Source organism: Carlito syrichta, unplaced genomic scaffold (assembly GCF_000164805.1).
Source record: "Carlito syrichta isolate Samal-C Ts95f unplaced genomic scaffold, Tarsius_syrichta-2.0.1 Scaffold302862, whole genome shotgun sequence".
In the NCBI taxonomy this organism is placed as follows: domain Eukaryota; kingdom Metazoa; phylum Chordata; class Mammalia; order Primates; family Tarsiidae; genus Carlito; species Carlito syrichta.
In genome coordinates, this window is record NW_007246958.1 from 1093165 (window position 1) to 1115941 (window position 22777).

The 22777-nt window shown below is 40.4% G+C and overlaps 1 protein-coding gene across 2 annotated transcripts; it reads right to left on the bottom strand.

The window, feature by feature from the left end:
* On the bottom strand, nt 1-14432 carry ENPP5 (ectonucleotide pyrophosphatase/phosphodiesterase 5 (putative)). 2 transcript variants are annotated; one of them, XM_021711893.1, is made up of 5 exons: nt 14356-14383; nt 12825-12890; nt 8344-9207; nt 6330-6506; nt 1-2512 (listed from the first exon to the last, which is right to left on the bottom strand). In XM_021711893.1, exons 3-5 carry the CDS (start codon nt 9170-9172, stop codon nt 2085-2087), a joined length of 1434 nt encoding a protein of 477 aa, XP_021567568.1. In that variant the 5' UTR covers nt 9173-9207; nt 12825-12890; nt 14356-14383; the 3' UTR covers nt 1-2084. The 2 variants fall into 2 exon arrangements, with proteins under 2 accessions (XP_021567568.1, XP_008055391.1); XM_008057200.1 differs by lacking the exon at nt 12825-12890 and having other exon boundaries at nt 14356-14432.
* Between the last annotated feature and the right edge of the window lie 8345 nt (nt 14433-22777).

Consider the following 22777-nt stretch of genomic DNA (forward strand, 5'->3'; position numbering starts at 1 on the left):
TCAGATGTTCATATCAGATTTTTAATTCTTTCATCAATGTTACAGAATTTCCTTTCTAAGGTAATAGCACCTTCTAAAATGAATTTAATGCAACAATCAATTTAAATGGACAGATAACAATAGTAATGCTTTAAAATGGACTAAGTTCATCTTCCAGTTATTACACTGCCATTTCAATGATGCAGATAAGTTCATAGCTACAAAGCAAGCCAACATGAGTGCTCACGTATTTTGAGATGTCTAGTCCAGAGTCCAGACCTCTGAGAATTTTGCTGCCTACCACCTAACTTCTCGGCTTTTTCCTCTATAAGTCATTTCCAGTTATTTGATTCTCTCCTATTAAGAGCTTTTATAATAAAATAAGAATTAGGTGCTAACATTCTTTAATGGTATTATCATTTAAAAAGTAATCCATTCACCTAATTTTAGGAAGCACTTAAATTCAGTTATATTTTTAACCATATCACTTTTGTTCTTTACAGCTAATTTGCCCTTTCTTTCTGAAATAGTTATACCATTTTAACTACTCACTAGCCAACTGGTGCATAAACATATATGAAATCATATTATCCACGGACCATGTGTCTGTAAATTGCCATTTTCTTCAAGGAAAGCACCACCCAACCCTCCCAGCAGGGCTTCCTCTTTCCTTTAAGAAACCCTATGTAATGCTATACCTCTCGCAAAATTCCTGACTAGTTAGAAATCTAAAGCACAGCTTTAGGTTAGAATGACAGGAGCTGAGATGACCAGAAAGGTAAAAAATACTACCCAGGAGGTAGAAGTCTACTTGTGAACTTGGATTGCTCTTTAGGCACCTGGTAGGTGGCTGTTCAAATATTTCTTAAAACTAGGCTAAATAATCTCAGCTCCTCTGTGTTTCAATACTTGTTACCACGGAGTTATTTAGATAGTTTTGACAGTAAGTGCCCTTTACCACTGTTCTGGGTACAGTGTGAACATCTCGCATGTTCTGCCTACGTTTTCTTTCCAAGCTCCACACTGTTCTTTTTAAGGATTGAGTGGCCTATATTTTACCTAATATAGTTTGTGCTCTTTTGAAACTCTGGATCTTCAAATGCTCAAATAAAAAAGATGCTCGTGCTCTGTTAGAATGTGTTACCAGAAAGAAAATATTGCTTTGTCTAAATATGATTTTTAAATAAGATTAATAGTGATTTTGTTTTCAAATAGGCAAATAATTACAGACAAGACAAACATGGCTGAGATGGTGCATGATCTCTTCAATTCAGGCCTTTGCAGAACTACATAGAAGAGAAATGTATATTCATGGTATCTTTATTATTATAAAAATCAGGGTAATATGACAAATCAGGAAATAGCAATAATTGATTTTAGTGATAGAAACAATATGTTTAAAATGAATTGGTCAGTATTTGAATCTATTTTGGGAGGAAAATAAATAAAAAACCCATGTCCTTTGAAAAGAAATATGACAAGAAGTGCCCATAGATGCAATCTGTTGTTGGGAATGCATCTCTCCAAAACTCAATCTACAAAGTTTATCACATTCAATTTTCAGCAACTGTCACTTTTTTCTTGTTCTCCCAATTTAAGGAGATAGATTTCTATATTATTCTGGTGTTATCAGAAATTTCATTCAGTCTGAACAATGAATAACAAGTATTCTATAACATGGGTACAAAAAGTTGTTGTTTTCAACCAAGTTGTAAGACACAATTGTCCATAAAGTGCATTTCAAGCAAAAGTACCCATTAGGAGAGTAATTTAAAGTGCAATGTAGAAGGTACTTTAAGTAGTGCAAAGTTGCTAAATATATACATTGCATGTGTCAAGTCCAAATAAAGCAAGATATTTTCAATCCCAAGTTAAAGAAACCAAGGGAGACATATTATCACATCCATAATCCTTTGCAGGTATAAGTATTTTGGTCTATCTGTGTGTGTCTGTTTTTGTGTGTTTGTGTCTGTACCTAAATATGTATATAACTGCTTGATGGTCTTTGCAATGTCTGAAACTGGTATCCTAGAATTTGAAACCTTTAAACACTGACATAATAATGCCATCTCCACTTCAATATGCAATTTCACTTCAAAGTAGCATTAGGCTTGTAATAATGGTTGAGCTATTTCAGCCTGCATATCTTGTAAGGCAGGTATCTGACTGTGAATTAAATGTTTAATGAAAATTACAAAAAATACAATCACTATAATGCTGCCGAGACAGACCCCTATGAAATAAGGGTATGACTCTTCCGGCTCATATTCTACTGGTATATCACTACCAAAGATGAATGTAGTACTTTGTACATGAGGAATTGCACTTGGAGTTGCCAGACTGAGCAGGTCGTGAACATTCCTGAATGATCCATTGTGCGGCATGGCGGTGACATTGAGGAGGTGGCACAGCAGTGGGTACAGATCTGTGGAGTTCATGGCTTCTTTTGTAAAATTCTTTCTGAAGGCTGGACCATGGGCTAAAAATATTGGATGCATTTCAGCTAATGCATTATCATAACCATGGTTACCTACTGTAAAGAGAAAATACATGAATCAGTTAGCCAATCAGAGGGGATTAAATGGAAATCATTGCTGTCTGGTCAAGTTCTGTACTTAAGTGCAAATTTAATCTCATTTTACTGCAAAAATCAAATAATCTTTTACAAAAATTTCTGCTGGCCGGGCTCGGTGGCTCAGCCTGTAATCCCAGCACTTTGGGAGGCTGAGGCAAGTGGACTGCCTGAGCCCACGGGTTTGAGACCTGCCCGGGCAACTTGGTGAGACCTCATCTCTACAATAGATAAAAATATTGGCCGGGCATGATAGCACACACCTGTAGTTCCAGCTACTTGGAAGGCTGAGGCAGAAGGATTGCTGGAGCCCAGGAGGTCAACGCTGGGGTGGCTGTGAATGTGCCACTCACTGCACTCCAGCCTAGGCAACAGACTGAGGCTCCAACTCAAAAAACAAAACAAAACAAGAAAAACAGCTCTGCTGTTGTCCATATCACAGTTTACTTCAAGAAATGAAAAGTCAAATAATCCCAAATCTTTCTCACAGGCCAACACTACCTTAATCAGCAGAGGAGGAAGGGTACACAGCAAAGTTAAGCCAAGTTAGGGAAAAATTAGAGTGATCTGTATACATATGGCAGGCAAACTAATATTCAGCAAATACTAATTGGGTACCTACTATGTTTGAATTATTATTCTAATTTAAATACAAAGGAATAAAGGTGCTCTTAGTCTTAATCATCAAGTCAATAAAATCATAATTACCAAAAAAAGAAGGAAAACGATTCCTAAAGAAAAGAAACCACAAAAATCAAATTTCTCGTTATAGCTATAATTCATTCCTAGATTCAGCACTTGTAAGTAGAATAAAAAATCTCAACTTTGGTGACTTGGATCAAAATCCAAGTTAGCATGGCGTGCTTTAGTGTGGCTACAAGTAAAGTAAAAACTTTAGGGGTCTCTGATACAAAATTGTTAAGAATAGCTGAATTTTATTTTGTATTAGGTTAGAAAATATAGTTTATTTAGCAAGTAAATTGAAGAGAGAGAAAGAAAGAGGGGATTCACCTCTCCAAGGGAGGGTAGGGAGCCAAATAAGAAAATGTGGTCCGGCCACGGCTCAAAGAGCACTTAGCCACACCACAGTTTAGCCAGGCAATGGCTGCAATGGCCAGGCAATGATCGTGGCAATGGCTGAACAGTTGAATTTTAAAGGCATGTATGCTCAGCATTAATATTGGGGTGCAATGCAAAGGAACTACTGCTGATAAGACGGCAACCTAAGAAAACTGATAGGCTTTATCAGCATAAAGAAAAGATCATAATTTTTGCATAAGGGTCTCATTCTGTCACCCAGGCTGGAGTGCAGTGGCACGCTCATGGCTCACCACAGTCTCAAATTCCTGGGCTCAAGTGATCTTCTCTTCTCAGCCTCTCAAGTAGCTGCTACTACAGGCGCATGCCACCTCACGGGCTCATTTTTACATTTTTTTGTAGATAAAAATGTAGTCTTGCTATGTTGTCCAGCCTGGTCTCGAACTCCTGGGCTCACCCAATCCTCCCATCTCAGTCACCAAAAGTACTGGGATTACAGGTGTGAGCCACTATGCTTGGCCAAGATTATTATTTAAGGCGACGGATATCCCAATTACTCTGATTTGATCTTTACACATTATATAAATGTATCAAAATATCACATGCAAAGTATCACCTCAAAAATATGTATACTATGTATCAATTAAGAAACAATAAATAAATAATTTTAAAAAATAAAGGTGGTGAGGAGACTATCTAGTAAGTCAATCTCTAATCCTGTACTTGCTATGGAGAAATATGCAATGAGAAGACAAACAGCCAAAATAATAATAATAATAACTTCATAAGTTAATTTTTCTGCAAGTCATGAACTGACCCCTCAGTCATCTTAAAGTAATTTGAAATCTGTCTGGCAAAATTAATCTAAAGAAGTCATTCTAAATTCCACGACTCTTTTGAGTTTATTCAAGTAAAAATAATGCTGGATTTATGAATCACTAGTAATGATCTCACAAAGTACTGTGCTATTCAATTAATGGAGAGTAACACTGGAAACGATGCCATTATATAATCTGTAACTGACTGGATTGTTGTGTTCATTTCTATAAGAAATTGGAATGTAAACTCTTAGTCATGAAGGCAAAGATAATTTTCTCATATCATACTTCTTATTAGAAACTCTGAATTAAAATGAAATCATTATGGCTTATATAAAACCTTTCCCATAAGTAGAGATTTTAGCCCCTACCATAAATGCTTGCTCTAGTAGACAGTACTTAATAATAGATGCCTAAGGAGACTGGTTCTCAAACTTCAGAGTGTGAGACTCCTGGGAGAGTAGGAGGGAAGGAACATAGAAAACAGCGATTGCTAGGTTCTACCTTCACAGTTTCTAATTCAATAGGTCTGGGTTGGGCCCAAGAATCTGCATTTCTTTCTTTCTTTTTTTTTTTTTGAGTTTGAGTCTCGCTCTTTGTCATCCAGGCTGAAGTGCGGTGGCACACTCACGGCTACCACAGCCCTGAACTGCTGGGCTCAGGCAATCCTTCTGCCCCAGCCTTCCAAGTAGCTGGAACGACAGATGCATGCCACCACGCCAGGCTAGTTTTTGTGATTTATTATAGAGACGAGGTCTCACCAAGTTGCCCAGGCTGGTCTTGAACCCCTAGTCTCAGGCAATCCCCTGGCCTCGGCCTCCCAAAGTTCTGGGATTACAGGATGAGCCACTGTGTCCGGCCAAGAATTTGCATTTTTAACAAGCTCTCTGTTGATCTGGATGCTGCTGGGCTAGGGGACACACTTCAAGAACCACAGCTTTTGCACATTAAGGATTATTTATCTGTGGAATTCTGGCTGAGAAGTAAAGTGACCAATACTTATTTACTGAATGAATGAACATAATGCCACACAGATAGGACCATTATTAAGGTTTTCTATCAAAAACAGAAGTGATCAATCTATTGTGTAATTGTAGCTCACCAAACCAAAATTTCTAGAGAGCCCCTTAAATTTATGTTACCTGTAAAATACAAATCTCCTCAAAGATAGTAGTCCTTTTTTGAGCAATCCCCTTAACATAAGAGCTAATGCATAACACAAAAATCGGAACACATAAAGGTGGAACTTATTATTATTATTATTACTTGAGTTGGAGCTTTGACCTGCTGGGTTCTGGCAATCCTTCCACCTCAGCCTTCCAAGTAGCTGGAATCACAGGCATGTGCCACCACACACTCGGCTGATTTTTGGATTTATTGTAGAGACAAGATCTTGTCATGCTGCTCAGGCTGGTCTCAAACCCCTGAGCTCAGGCAATCCTCTCACCTTGGCCTCCCAAAGTGCTGGGATTACAGGTTTGAGCCACCACGACCAGTCAGAAATTATTTTTAAAGGCCTTCTTAAAAGCTTCCCTGGCATAACTAAATACTGGCTTATAGATCATTATCTGTACATAAAACTGTTTTAAGAACCAGAAACCATGTACCAGTATATAACTGCTATTATGAGTCATGAACATACTACAAATTCCACTGTGAGGCAAACGGTTTTCTTTTCATCAATAAACATGATAGAAACTCAATTCTACTTAGAGGGACATTTTTTGTACATCTCTCATGTATCAAGAGCCAATATGCAAAAAAGCATTTTCAGATAGTTAAGTACTGACACAATATGGTTCCTTCAATATGCCAGTTAACAAAGAGTAAAAATATCAGTATATAAACTGCTGTATTATCCATAAACCTCCACTTTAGCAAAAAATGATACAGAACTGGAAAAAGTACTATAACATACTCACATAGAAAGTCACCTGACTTATTCTGTAAAATATGCCACCCTTCATCAGCCACTGCTATGACTGGCTGAATTCGATCATTGTATTTATAATGCCATCTTTCTGGAATCTCCTCTTTCTTGTAAACAGTAAGATTAGGATGAGCATGAGCCAGTGCTTCATAGACTTCATCAAATTTACCTAAAGAGAAGGGAGGAAAGGCACTTAGAACAAAATGCTCATTGCTACACTCAAACAACCATGGGCAACAGACTCCCTACTGAGGTGGAAAGCCAACAACTGAATATAATAAAATATCAACAGATATATTAGAACTCCAACCCTTTGGGGAAAAAATCTTGGGGGGAACTGAAAAATCATTAATCTTCTGTGGTCAGTTTATCATATAAAATTGAGAGGATAATTTGTAGAAGCAGAAATCTCTCTCTAATTTAAAGAGTTCAAAACACACACAGGTATTAATTTGTGGCACTAAGTAAAATGTCAAGGGTACTGCAATACCCAAACTAAAACAAAGGGCTAGATTCTGGTAGTTATGACTGCAGAGACAGAGTCTCTAGACAAGAAAGCATGGTAAGTGGAGGATGGGGGCTGGGAAAAGGCAGATTGGAGGAAGAAAGCAGCCTGTGAAATGGAAAGGCCCTCAAAACACTGGAGGTGTTGCAAAAGCATTCCCTGTAATTACAAATGCATTAAACCTGGGTGCTGTCTTGATTCCCTCTCTCATTTTTCAAATCCATTTGCTGAGGCTTCATCCCTGCCTCCCACACCACAACAAGAGGACACCACTCCAATTTTATAAGGGACATTGAAGGGTTACTGTGATCTTTTTTTTTTTTTTTTTTTTTGAGTTGGAGTCACACTCTATCACCCGGGAATGGCCACTGCAGCCTCGACCTGCTGGGCTCCAGCAATCCTTCCAAGTAGCTGGAACTACAGGTGTGCGCTACCACACCTGGGTAATTTTTGATTTATTGTAGAGACGAGGTCGTGCCAAGTTGCCCAGGTGGGTCTCGAACCCACGGACTCAGGCAACCCACTCACCTCAGCCTCCCAAAGCACTGGGATTACAGGCTGAGCCACCAAGCCCAGTTATGATCTTCTAAAGCAAGAAAAAACTTGCTATTTGTTGAAAACTGTGTGTAGGTGCACATGCATACTTTTAACACTCACTATTTCACATGATTCTCTTAATTCCCCTTTGAGGGCCAGAATTCTCATTTGTGAGATATTTCAGCTTTTTAAAATCAGTTCTCTCATTTTGTACCTAAGACCAACCCTGTAAGGTGGTAACATACGTCCGAAGAGCAGGCCTGAGTCATGCTCTTCCACTTTGTGACCTCAGGTTGTTAAACCTTTTGAGCTCTTTTACCCATCTTTAAAGGTGATAGGTTGGGTATGAAGATTCCAGGAAAAGTCTGTAAAAAGTTCAAGGCATTGTTATTTCTTTCCCTGCTTATAAATAAGGAAAATAAAATCTCAAGTTGATAAAACCTCCTCCTCCTTATACTCCACGGCTTCCCTATTAAGCAGGTCTTAATTAAGGGTCCATAGATAGCTTTAGGACCGCCATGAGATAACTCTAAGTATACTTAAATTTTGTATGTATTTTTCTATCTCAATTTTTCTGAGAAGAGAGGCTATAACTTCCATCATATTCTATGATTCTAGAATGGTTAAAACCTACTGCTTTAAATATATGGAAAGTCATAAATATATATTATAGGAAAAAGGGAAAAACTAGACTCTGAGAAATGCGCTTTTGTCTTTTCAGAGTCTAAAGACCTACTGCATTAAATATATGGAAAGCCATGAATAAATGCTATAGGAAAAAGGGAAAAACTAGACTCTGAGAATTGAGTTTTTGTCTTTTCAGAGTCTAAAGATCAAATTCCAGAATATTATGATGACACAGGTTAAGTATACTTTAAAGTCACAGAAAGAGAAATCCCCATTCCCATGACCACACCGGGCAAATGCACATCCAGCCTCAGATCACCATTTACATCAGACTTACCTTCTTTGGGCAAGATGGCTGCCACTGGAGATTGGTCAATCAGTGTATAGTGGTCTTTATCCAGATACTGGTCAAGCTCTATTATTCTTTCCTCAGAACACTGGGTCATTCCGTGATCACTTGTGATGATAAGGTTCACAGTGTTCCATAAATTTGCCTTTTTCAGCATTTGTATGAGATATCCTAATTTGTTGTCAATATCTGAAATGATAGGCCCCATGAGTGGACTGTCAGGTCCCAATTGGTGGCCCATATCATCAGGTTCTTCCCAATAGAGAAAACCAAGATTTATGGGCTCTTTTGATGTAAACCAGTCAATAATTTTGGTAACTCTATCTTCAAATGAAACTGATTCATTGTAAGGCATATAGTGAGTTGGAAAGCTCTTATGTATTTTTACATCTGTTCCAGGCCACATGGCTGCACCACTCGTATGTCCTGCCCTCTGATTTGTGATCCATATTGGTGTTGCTTCTTCCCAAAACTCGGAATCATAAATATTCATGTGATCCAAGGAGAAAGATTTGTTCAGAATGGGATCAAACATGTCATTTGCAACAATCCCATGATTTTCTGCAAAGAGGCCAGTTACCAAAGTATAATGGTTAGGATAGGTCTTTGTAATAAAAACATTAGTAACTTGCTTCACATGAACACCATATTCCATGACATAATGAAAATGGGGCGTTGGAACTTTATATAAGTAATCCCAACGGAATCCATCAAATGAAACAAGGAGAACCTTCTGCTGGTCTGGTTGGAGAGAAAATGCAGTTGAAGAAATTACTGCAGCAAGTATGAAGGACACCGAAAGAAATTTTGAAGTCATTTTCAAAGTACTTGATCAGTTCAATATAAGATAATCTGTAGAATAAACATATAGAAGTTAATGGCAATAATTTTGTTTTAAATACTTTACCCCAAACTCAGAGTACTGCAGCTGAGTAATCCCAGCTATATCATAAATCACAGTCTAGAATAATTATGCTGGAGAACTCTATCTTAGATAAGAGACCTGGGGCTACATGTATAATAAAGCTAAGAAGTTTAGCTCATTTGTAAAACATTTTTACTTCCAAGAGTTTATACAAATATTCCTCAAAGGAATTATTCAAATAAGCTTGCCAATAACATTTAAAAATATATAATTTACTTAAATCTTTTCAGAAACATCTTCAGGTGGACCCAGACTTCTGAGTTTTGATCAGAAACTTTTCTACAGTCAAATACTTGTAAACATATCTATCATTATGGCTAGACCAACTATAGGAACCTAGTAGCAAAAAAGTATCATTGCAAATATTGGAAGCAAATTCAATATTGCTACACACAGGTGCGTGTGTACACACACACACATAAACACACACTTCTATTTTCAAAGCCAACCCCTATGTCTGGTTCATCACAGTTAAAAGTATTACTAGAAAGATAGGAAAATAAATGGACTTGGTTTCTTGAAGTAAAATACAATTTATGACATTCAAATATACATATGAAAAATAATCTGTATTCATTTATTAGCAATCAAATCATAGTCTTTAAACTATTCGATTATACTTTGAACTAATTAGATTAAGTGAAGTATAAGCAGAAGCAAGGCCAGGCATGGTAGCATCTGCCTGTAATCCCAGAATTTGGGGAGGCTGAGGAGAGAGGACTGTTTGAGGCCAGGAGTTCAAGACCAGCCTGGGCCACACAGCAAGACCTCATCGCTACAAAATAATTAGCCAGGGATGGTGGCGCATGCCTGTAGTTCCAGCTACTCAGGAGGCTGAGGTGGAAAGATCACATGAGCCCAGGAAGTCGAGGCTAGGTGAGTGGAGGTTACAGTGAGCGTGATCTGATCGTGCCACTGCACTCCAGCATGAGTGATGAATGGGACTCTGACTCAAGAAAACAAAATGAACAAACAAAAGCCAACATCCCCCTCGAAAAAAAAAAAAAACAGAAACATTCTGAAATTTGATGTCGACTTCTCTCATTTTTAAAGATTTGGGGCACAAGTCAGGATTGGGTACATAAGTGGTCTAGGTACAGGTGAAGTTTGGGCCTTCTGCTGGCCCTTACTACGCCTGGATTAGGATCAGGCACACTTACTGATTTTATGTGCACCCCCACCCCCTTGCAGTGTCCTGCTATTGCCAATCCCTTTCTTGTAGTATTATGATAGGTGTTCAGGGTCCACTTATGAGCGAGAACATGTGGCACTCAGTTTCTTGTTTCTGTGATACATCACTGAGTATGATAGACTCTAAATCCATCCAACTTGCTATGAAGTCTATAGGTTTTTCCTTCTTTATGGCTGCATAATATTCCATCATGTATATGTACATTTTTAAAATCCAGTCCAATTTCAATAGGCAGCACGGTTGGTTCCATGTTTTTGTTATTGTGAATAGTGCTGCAACAAACATGCATGTACAGGTATCTTTTTTGTAGAATGATTTGAGTTCCTTCAGGTATATTTCCAGAAGGGAGATTGCTGGGTCAAATGAAAGGTCAATTTCTAGTTATTTTAGGAATTGCCACACTGTTTTCCACAGACGTTGAACTAGTTTGCACTCCCACCAATAGTGTAGGAGTGTTCCCTTATCTCTGCATCCTCACCAGCATCTGTCGTTTTTTGTTTTATTAATGTTGACTTTTCTAATGTTAAAAGTAGTTAACATTAAATCTTAACAGTGCTATGTGTAGAAAAAGCACTTTCCAGGATGAAATATTTGGATCAATGTTGCATTTTTTCCCCTAATCTGCTTATGTTTCTAAAAAAACCTTTTATTCTATTCAAGAAAGCTAATAAGAGACAATGAATAAACAAGATGTGTACATTTTGTCAGTTCTCATCAGGCTTGCACATCAAGCAAGGGTCTTTTGTCCTCACCTCTTCCTGCCCATTCTTGCCTGAAGGTATTTTATTTATAAGCCCACCAAAACTTGGATCCAACCATACTTGGCGCAAATAAATCTCTTGGATTCAACTTTTGATATCTTCCTAATTTGAGCATGCTGAAGACATTTTTGAAGGCTTAAAAGTAGATATAAAGAACTGCTTGGCATCCTTGCTTTGCTATTAGGAGCACAAACTATGTGTAAACTTTGTAATTAGCGGAGTGCAATAATTCTGTTTTGTTTAATTGTGATTTCACATTACCCAGACATGATTAAAACTGAAATTGTTTTGGGTTCTGGTCTCAAGATAATGGTTCAAAAATTAAACTTAAAAATTATTTCTGACAAGCTTCTGCAAAGCAAAAGAAACCATCAAGCGAGCAGGGAGACAGTCCACAGAATGGGAAAAAATATTTGCCAACTGTATATCTGACAAAGACCTAACATGTAGGAACTACAAGGAACTCAAACGCGTCAAAAGGAAAAAAAAACAAACAGCCCCATTAAAAAGTGGACAAAAGACATGAATAGACACTTCTCAAAAGAAGATATACAGGCAGCCAACAGTCACATGAAAAAGTGCTCAGCCTCACTAATCATCAGAGAAATGCAAATCAAAACCACATTGAGATACCACCTAACCCCAGTAAGAATGGCCATCATTAATAGAGCAAACAACAGATGCTGGCGAGGATGCAAGAGAAAGGAATGTTTCTACACTGCTGGTGGGCATGCAAACTAGTGCAACCTCTCTGGAAGACAGTGTGGTGATTTCTGAAAGAACTAGACATTGACCTTCCAAATGACCCAGCAATCCCCCTATTGGAAATACACCTGAAGGAACTTGAGTCATTCTACCAAAAAGATACCTGCACACGCATGTTTGTTGCAGCTCTATTCACAACAGCAAAAACATGGAACCAACCATGCTGTCCATCGAAGCTGGACTGGATAAAAAATGTGGTACATATACACAATGGAATATTATGCAGCACAAAGAAGGACAAACATATGGACTTTGCAGCAACTAGGATGGATTTAGAGTCGATCATATTCAGTGATCTATCACAGAAACAAAGCACAGGTGCCATATGTTCTCACTCATAAGAGGACCTTGAACAGGTTATAATACTATAAGAAAGGGACTGGCAGTAGTGGGAAACTGTCAGGGGAGGGGGCGTAGGATTGGCAGTTGAGGGAAACTGCTGGGGAAGGAGGGGCATACCTCATCAACAAGGGTACCTGCATTATCAACGTTTGTATACCTAACCCTTAACTGCACCCCACATCTTTATAATTTAAAAAAAAGGGGGGGGGATTGGCAGTGCTGGGACTCTGCCAGGGGAGGTGGGGGCGGGATTGGCAGTTGAGGGAAACTGCCAGGGAAGGAGGGGCACACCTCATCAAGGGTACCTGCATAACGAACATTTGTATACATAACCCTGAATTGTACCCCACATCTTTAAAATAAAGAAAAAAAAATTAAACAAAACTATTTCTAAAATGGCAACATTTTTTTCGATTCTGGAAGGAACACTAAACATATCTGCAATAGAGAATTGCAAATAGGGAATTGCAAATATTTTTCTAACATATCTGGCTGAGGACAGTGGTTTCTCCTTCCTTCTCTCCCTTGTCCCCCTAATTTTCTCTCCCATCTTCCTAACAAAAAGGCTAGTATCAGCCGGGCTCGGTGGCTCAGCCTGTAATCCTGAGCTTTGGGAGGCTGAGGTGAGTGGATTGCCTGAGCCCGCTGGTTCGAGACCTGCCTGGGCAATTTGGCGAGACCTCATCTCTACAATAAATCAAAAAATTAGCCGGGCGTGGTAGCGTGCCCCTGTAGTTCCAGCTACTCGGAAGGCTGAGGCGGAAGGATCGCCGGAGCCCAGCAGGTAGAGGCTGTGGTGGCCGGGAGCGGCCACTGCACTCCAGTCTGGGCGACAGAGTGAGACTCCTACTCGAAAAAAAAAAAAAAAAAAGGCTAGTAACAACTAAATATAATTTAAGGCTAAAAAAAGAGAGATTCAGGGCAACCCCTTCGGGTCCCCTACCACTTTGGGAGCTTTTCTGTCCTCTCAACAAATCCTGCTTTCTTAAAAGAGAGAGAGAGAGAGAGAGAGAGAGAGAGAGAGAGAGAGAGAGAGAGAGAGACCGAGAGAGAGACAGAGAGAGACACAGAGAGAGACAGAGACACAGAGAGACAGAGACAGAGAGAGACTGAGAGAGAGAGAGAGAGACAGGGACAGAGAGAGAGAGAGAGAGAGAGAAAGAGAGAGAGAGAGAGAGAGAGAGAGAGAGAGAGAGAGAGAGAGAGAGAATCAACTACATGCAACACCCGATTTTCTCGTGTCTTAGCGAATTAATTCAGTAATTGTGCAAGCAGGAGAAAACTGCTTTCCTGGGACCAACAAAAGTAAGCAAAAATTGCGCGTGCTGTCTAAAGCTTAGGAATGTTTGGTAAGAAGAACCAGCGTCACATCGATGACATGAAACAATAAACAAAGAGGTGGGGGTGAGGATGAAAGAAATCACAACTTTTTTCTTTTCCAAGCACAAAATGCTGCACTAAGCAGTAGAATCCCTAGATCTGGGTCCAGATTTCACTGGGCTGGTTTCCAGTTCTTCCTCCTCTCCAATCCTCCCTCCACAAACAGCCTTAGCAGTCTGCAGGGAAGGGGAGCCAATTCAAGGGAAGAAGAGGGAAAGCGAAGGAGGAGTAGGGTAGTGTAGAGACTGTCAAAGGGTGGGAGTCACAGCGTCCCACCTTCTACACCAGGTTCCATCACAGCCACTCAGAGGGGTCGTGGCGTAGGTTACGTTCCCGATTTCCAGGCATCCCGTCCACCGAGGCCGGAGGATGCCTCAATGTGGGCTCCTTCGGTGTGCAGCGGCAAGGGGTTGGCTGGCGTGGGGGGCAGCTTTTGGGACCCAGAGAATCCGTGTGGGTCCCCGGGAGGCAAATCGCCCACCCCCGGACTCACCCTCTCAGCGTTCCGGTCAGTCCACATCGGCGCGGGGCAATGAGAGGGGGGAGGGCCTGGGGGAGGCTCCCTCCAGCAAACCCGGGGTAACGGCGGGGAAGTGACCGGAGCGAGGGGCGCCCCCGAACCCTTAGTTGCTCACCTGCACGCAACCCCAGCGCAGAGCACCTGACCCGAGCCTCCGCCCGCCGCTCGCCCCGCCCCTCGGCTCCTATTGGCTACGGCAGAGATTGTCACCTCTGCCCTGGTTGCCGAAGGAGAACCAGACTTCCATGAATGGCTGCGCCCCTGTCAATCAGCGGGGACTGGGGGCGGGCGCTGCCCGGGTTTGGGGAATGAAGGGGTGGGACCCGTGGGAGCCAGGACCCAGCTGGGAGGCCCGAGGGGTGGGGAGGTTCAGTGTCTGATCACACACAAGCCTTCTGCAATGTTCCTCTTCCGCTTGGCCAGTTGTGCTGTAGTCAGTGATGCCGAGAGAGTATAATGTGCTACCCCAATGGCTGGTGTCCTCTAACACCGTTTTTGTTAAAACGCTGCTTGTATTCTCTAATCTCTTATCTGAAGTTGTGTTTTTTTGTTGTCGTCGTTGTTGTTTTTATTTTATTTTGTTTTTCCCATTTATCAAATACTGGGTGATGGCCACACCACGGGTTTTTGCTGAGGGACACCTGAACACCCGAGGCTGTTGATGAGAGAATGAATTTTTCTTCTATTCTTTTTCATTATTAGCAGGTGTTATCTGCTTTACCTCAGAAAGGATTTATTAATCTCGTCGACTCTGCCCTCCCCCCCAACGTTTGTTGTCCAGGTTTTTGCAATTTAGGTCTCTGAGGGATCTGTGATAAACCTAGCTAGCATGGCACCTGAAAACACACAAATTAAACCAAGTCAGGCTCAGGATTAGGTTAGTTTGCATCTGAGCTCCAGACTCTGCTTCTAGTTTTGTTTCTAAATACACATTAAACTACAGACTTTGGGCCTGATTTCTCTTTCAGGAAGTCTGCAAGCTTCTGATTTGTTGATGGCCCTGTTTCTTCTTTTTCTGTACTGCTGTGGGTTAATTTTTTTGTAATCAGTGGTATTTTTAGGCTTGTGATGTATAATTTGCCAGTTTGATCCCTGATGCTGGGTGGGATGCAGTGTGTTGCTCCGTGGTTTTTTTTTTTTTGACTACGCCACAGAAAAACATTTTAGAGCGAATCCATAGTATAATTTATGACAGAATCAGATTAAAGAGAAAGATGCATACTCAAGAGCAAGCATGGGTCCCTTGAGAGGGCACGTGCTTGTATTTTTTTTTTTTTTTGAGTTGGAGTCTCACTCTGTGGCCTAGACTAGAGTGCAGTGGCCACTCCTGGCCACCGCAGCCTTGACCTGCTGGGCTCCAGTGATCCTTCTGCCTCAGCCTTCCAAATAGCCGAAACTACAGGCATGCGCTACCACTCCCGGCTAGTTTTATTTATTTACTGTAGAGACAAAGTCTCACCAAGTTGCCTGGGTGGGTCTTGAACCCGTAGACTCAGGCAATCCACTTGCCTCAACCTCCCAAAGTGCTGGGATTACAGACTGAGCCACTGAGCCTGGCATGTGCTTGTCTTTTTTTTTTTTTAGTTGGAGTCTCACTCTGTTGCCCAGACTGGAGTGCAGTGGCCGCTCCTGGCCACCACAGCCTCGACCTGCTGAGCTCCGGCGATCCTTTCGCCTCAGCCTCCTGAGTAGCTGGAATTACTGGCATGCGCTACCACGCCTGGCTGATTATTTTTTGATTTATTGTAAAGATGAGGTCTTAACCCGCGGGCTCAGGCAATCCACTCACCTCAGTCTCCCAAAGGCGCGGGATTACAGGCTGAGCCATCGAGCCTGGCTGGTGCTTGTCTTTTAACAATAAACTTTTATATATTTTTACAACCATGTTTAAGCACACCATGTTTAAGAGCAAGTGGTGGATTGCAGGTATCTGGTCACAAGTTTTGACTACCACCTCTCCACCTTTGATGAGCTAAGAGGGAGGGCTGTAGGTGTCTGGTCACAAGTTTTGATTACCATCTCTCAACCTTTCAAAGTCACAAGGACCTGCTAAATAATGAAAGTTATTGCCTGACTAGATCTGGGCTTCTCTGAGAGCATGGTGTCTTTGTATTGGGTAATTCCCTATCGTTTTGTGATTTCTTGCACTGATAGGTCCACATTCTAGCCCATGAGGTGGTCAAATCTGGTGTGCCTGGTCATTTGGGTGAAGGTTGTGTGCCAATAAGAAAGATGACTGAATGCTTACCGTATTTTAAACTGCCTACGAGAAACTTATCTACGTCTAACCTACACCGAATAACCTGCTTCAATCCCAAATGTCTTTACCATAAACTATAGCAGTGTATTGAACTACGCTGAAAGGATTTGTCTGTGTACACAATTCCAGCCCCAATTCTGACCCAATTAGATAGAATTCTAATTCTGTCTGCAGTGGGCAACAATATCTGCTTTATTGTTACAATTTAATTTTTAACATCTAATTAGCTGGTGAAACTGGCAGCATACCTGCAACAGCGGCTTTGCTTTCTGAAGTGCATGTCCCCTATCTGGTGTGCTAGAGTTGATATTTAGTTAAAAGAGGCAAACATCTTGGTCATAGGTTTTCTTTGTCAGCTTCTAATAATCTCAACCCTAAACATTGCTACCTCCTAATTGGGTCATCCCATCCTGAAGGGCATCTGGGCACTCTGCCACGGCCTTTTATTCTTGGTAACTTGAGTTTATGGTTTTCAACACGTGGGATAGGGATTAAGAGGGAGGCTGGTTTCTGTGTTTAGTCAGATCCAAGGACAATGAAATTGAACATGTTGTTCCAAAGCCCTGTCCTTTGAAATTGCTCAAACTTGGAACAGGGTGGTCTAATCTTATAAATCCTTGTCCCACCAAAATAAGCCAACCCTGTGTTCTCCTGAAACACTCAAAGAACAGTTTATGCTTATCAGAGAGCAGGAGAAGTGAAAATTCTGTGTTTTATACAGGTCACTGAACATTGCTGGACTCTATTCAGTTGACAATCTGCCTTGCTCTGCAAAATTTTTATGGAAGTCGTGATTGTATTCACCAGTTACCCCTGTGAAATAGACATGGTACAGCTGTAAACCACAGTACACAACACAAAAAAGTGCTCGTAAGAGACGAAGTGAGTGTCAGACACCTCCCAGATCTCCATATAATGATATTCAATAATGTTCAGCTAGTAGACTTGTTTTGTACCTCATATCACTAATGGGGGGAAAATCTGGTTTGAATAGGATAGATGAATGATTGTAAAAATATGGAATCTCTACTTGCCTTGCCTGTTGCCTCAATTTCTGTCCAGATACAATGGGTACTTAGCAAATTACGTTGGCATAAGCCACAACCTGTTATTGACTGTAACTATTCTTTTATTCTATATTATTGAATTATTGGAATTATAATTGAGCTACTAATATGTTTCTGAACAATGGAATAACAGAAGAATCAATTTCTTTTTTCTAAGGGTTTGGGTGGGGTGGGGAGAAGAGATCCCTCTGCCTATCTAGGAAAGTCTATTGTAGGGTTTAGGGCTTGACTATTTTCTTCCTCAGAATCTGGAAGAGCTTTGTGCAAAAACAGAAATATAATCTGTTCTTTATAAAATAGCCAAAACTGCCTTTAAACACAGAAGTCTTGCTCTCAGACCTAGATCCTGTGGTAGCAAAAATGAACAAATAATTTTACAACTTAAAAAATCTTTAAGGTTACATTACAGTATATTATACCACACATAACTAAACTAAAAGAGAGTTAATCTCTTAATCCTTTATAGAACATTCTGCAAAATATGAGTCTCACTTTTCAAAGGTCATGGGTAGGAACCACCAGGACTCTGGTTCTGGACTGATCTTAATGCATGATTATTTTTTTTTTGAATCAGAGTCTTACTCTGTCTCCCAAGCTGGAGTGCAGTGGCATGCTTATGGCTCACCACAGCCTTAATCTCCTGAGTTCAGGTGATCCTTTCACCTCAGCCTCCTAAGCAGCTGGGACTACAGGTGTGCACCACCATGTTTGGCTAATTTTTTCTATTTTTCTGTAGAGATGGGGGCTTATTATGTTGCCTAGGCTGGTCTTGAACTCCTGGGCTGAAGCAATTTTCTCATCTCAGCCTCTCTAAGTGGTGTGATTATAGGCGTGAGCCACTGCACTTGGCCTTAATTCATGATAAACAGTAGGTCTTCACTAATTTGGACTTATTAGCAGAAGTTCAGTCCAATGAGTGAAAAGTTAAATTATAGGATAGTTGAAAACTTAACCTAAGGATTTTTATACATATTAGTAATTTAGGTTTTAGTATAAAAAATGATCTATTTGTGCTAATTAGAACTAGTTTCACACAATTATTATAATTTTATCCTCAGAAAGCTTTATATAAGTCAAATATAACCTTATAAAGTTCTTTGTGTTATTGTACCTTAAATTGCATTCATGGTGTTAGTTTTCTAGGGTTGCCCTAACACATTACCACAAATGGGGTGGCTTGCAACAGAAATTTGTTGTCTCACAGTTCTGGAGGCCAGAAGTCTGAAATCAAGATGTAGTCAGGGCCATGCTCCCTCCAGAAACTCTAAGGAAGAATCCTTGCTTGTCCCTTTCACCTTCTGGGGAGTTTGGTATTCCTTGGCTTGCTGTGGCATAGTGCCAATCTGTGCTCCATCATCACATGGTGGTCTCCTCTGTCAGGGTCTGTGTGTCAGTCTCTGGCCTTCTTATAAAAACACCAGTCATTGAAATTAAGGCCGACTTTAACTCAGTATAACCTCATCTAATTTAATTACATATGCAAAGATCCTCATTCCAAGTGAGGTTGCATACTAAGGTTCCAGGTGAATGTATATTTTGGAAGAACACTATTCAATCCAGTACACACAACTAGCAGAGAGTTTTGACCCAACCAAGATCAGATGTTCATGAATTACTATTAAAATGGCCCCAATCAAGGAAACTGACGACATTTAGTATTGACGAGGATCGAGTAAGTGTGACTATCATACACTGCTGGTGATAACAGTATAGCCACTATGGAAATAAGTTTGGAAGCTTCCTATAAAATTAAATATACACATATCATAGAACACAGGAGACATACTCCTAGGTAGCTATACAAGAGAAATGAAGACAGTTGTCCACTGAAAAACTTAGAAACAAATTTTGATAGCGGCTTTATCAATAATCACCAAAAGCTAGAAACAATTCTAATGTCCTTCAACTGATGAATGAATAAAGAAATTGTAGTGTATCCATGAATGGGATACTATTCAGCAATAAGAAAAATGCAACATGCAACAACATGGATGAGTCTCAAAAGCATTTTACTAAGTGAACAAAGCCAGACACAAATGATTATAACTTCATTTATACGACATCCTAGAAAAGGCAAAATGAGGGGAATAGAAATAAGATCAGCAGTTGCCAGGGGCTGGGGGTGAGGACAGGGATAAAGAGGCACAGGGAACTTTTCTTATGTGATGGAATTTTGACTGCTAGGATGATTACATCATTATGTTTGTCAAAATTCAGACTACAAGTCTGAAGATATTTAACTATATGGTGTGGGAATTATACCACAAAAACCAATAAATAAGCAATGAATAAGTCCTATCCTGGTACCATCTCCCACCACTCACAAAAGTTTATGAGTTAGACTTGTGATATTTGACTCTCAATGTCCTTTTTGGATGTATCTAAGAGCATACCAGTTACAGCCTACAGGCTACAAGCACTTGTAAGTGCAGGAACTCCATGTCCTTTTACTTCATGAATGAAGTCTGAAGTAATGCAGAAAAAAATAAAACCACCACAATGATTTTTAGGCTGTAACTGAACATCATTTGTTAAATAAATCAGACTAGAATGAGCAATAGGAACAGTTGCCTTGTAGTGTTTGGTTTGAGGGCTATTTTTAAGATATATTCTCAGAAGTAGCCAAACACAAACACGTGTTTGTGGATTTGCACATTTGACATTTAGTCAAAATCTCATTCTCAGTTCTTTGTAAAACATGTAGCATCCCTTACATGCCTAAATGTACTTAGCTTAACATTATTACTTTTTTTGAAAATGATTGGCTCCTCATAGGTTTTGTAATTCTGCAAATTTACTGCCAACAGGAGAACTTAAAAATAGTATCCTACTTCTGGATGAAAAAGGCATTTTTCTCTACTAGATATTTGCATTCAAAATGCAAATGTCAATATCCTTTGCAACTATTTAGTAGCTTAAGGGTGTGCTGAGTTCTTTGTTAATCTTCATGAACAGGCAGAGCAGGTAGTAATTGCTTTATGCCTTTGTGACTTTCTTGGCATGGAAGGGGCTAAGGAAGTCATGGAAGGGTTCTCTCTGCTTCATTCCTGGGTGGCTGAGATTTCATAATTGGAAATTAATTCTTAGCCTTAAGACAGTTCTCCCTAGAGTGATGCCATATCCACCTATATTAGCCATTTCCTTACTTACATGTGACTAAGTTTATCTAATTCACTCTGACTGGAATAATTGGTTTGGAAGAACAGCCCAGAGAGGAATGCTAATGGGCATAGTCTTTTTAAGGTGAGTCAATAAAGAGGGCACCTCCAGAGAAAAGTGAAAACAGAAAAAGGAAATAAGGGGAGCAAGCCCAGTGCTGGCATCCCTCATAATTTGCTCAAAGTGAATCTGTTCCTTGACCATCATTAAGCAGCACATCACTGAAGGGAGGTGTGGGGTGACACACACTCAGTGACAACATGAGCACACCCTTGGCATGGCCCCAAGCAGGGATTGGAGTCTGGGGAGGGGTCCTTGGGTGGGAGCAACGCAGGATGTCCCCTTCCCCTCAGGCTCTATGCCTGGGCATGCAGGTCATGCTGAGACCGTGGGTGAAGTGTTCTTCATACTTGCTGACCATGTCTTGCAGCTTTGCAGAGTGAATGTTATTGCACACCCTTCCTTGAGGCAGTCAGCTCCCTAGGCTGGTTCAGACCAGATCAGGCACACCTAGATCAATGCCCATAACTTTTGGCTACCTTCAGTTCACCTTTGGTTCATTATGATATTAAAAATCCCACCGCTGGGGAGCATTCACAGCCATTCTCTGTACATGCGACAGATATATAGGCACCATCTCACACTGCACCTGTGCACTAGAAACCATGCCCTTTTCATGCTTAACCCCGCACTTTATGTAAAATGCTACATAACCTATGTGCCTATTTTTTTTCCTGCCCAACCAGCCACTCCTGAACCATCTTCCCTGTAAGTTCCTGAATAAAGTCTATATCTTGACCTTTGACTCTGGGTCATTTCAGACACAGTGTTTTCCCTTTTGGGGGTCTTTGGGACTCCGGCATGACAGGAGATAGGAAGTCACAGGCAACAGAGGACATTTGACTTATGGAGGTGATCCAAGTTTTGTCCTTTGTAAAATTTTGAATAGCCTTTGGTCTAGAAAATTCATATGAAGTATAAAGTCCTGGAAAACTTTGCTGTTCTTCAATTCACTTTCATCCTTCCTCTTCCATACTTGTTTGTCTCCTGTTATCTGATTTCGCAAAGGCCTTCCTTCTCCCACATCTTGCTTGGGCCATCTGCTGACCTATTTCCTTCTCTGCCTCTAACGGGGACTCTGTTTCATAGGAAAATCCACTCAGTGTGAATGGGTTTTTTTTTACTGATTGACTCATCTATTCTTGCTTAGAACATGTGCAAAGACATGTACATGACTGGGTTCACCAGCTATGTTAGCTGTGCTACTCATGGTGATGGGGCAGCATGAACCTAGGCTGAGGAGCGTGGATTGCCTGAGTCCATAGGCTCGACACCAGCCCAGCAACTTGGTGAGACCTCATCATTTCAATAAATAAAAAATTAACTGGGCGTGGTAGCACGTGTCTGTGGTTCTGGCTACTTGGAAGGCTGAGGCGGAAGGATCGCTGGAACCCAGCAGGTCGATGCTGGGATGGCCCTGAGCATGGCATGGCACTCCAGCCTGAGTGCTGGAGTGAGACTCCAAAAAAAAAAAAAAAGTTTAGGCTTACCTAGAGTCAGATGTGTTTTATTCCAGTGCCTAATTTTTCTAATAGTGTTTGTTATTATAATCAAATAATTTAAGTAAAGAATATAAATTTTAACCTAGCAATTTCAGTTTTTAATTTATTCTGTCAGAGATGGGAACAAAGATTTTGGTATAATAATATTCATCATAGTCTTAATACTAATACTCCCCAGTTGGAAACAAGATAAGTGTCTCAAAATAAGTGATTAAGAACATTTGGTATTTTTATATGATGGCTACTATTTAGCCATTATAAAACACATTTTCAAAGAATATTTAATAAGTGGTAATCCTATGATAAAACATTAAAAGAGAGAAGTATGATATAAAGTTAAACAGATGCTCCTTGACTTACAATGAGGGTTATGTCCTGATAAACTCATCAGAAGTTGAAAATATGATTAGTCGGCAAATACTTTTTCCCAGTCTGTAGGCTCTCTCCCTGCTCTCTTGATGATTTCGTTGGCCTTGCAGAAGCTTGTCA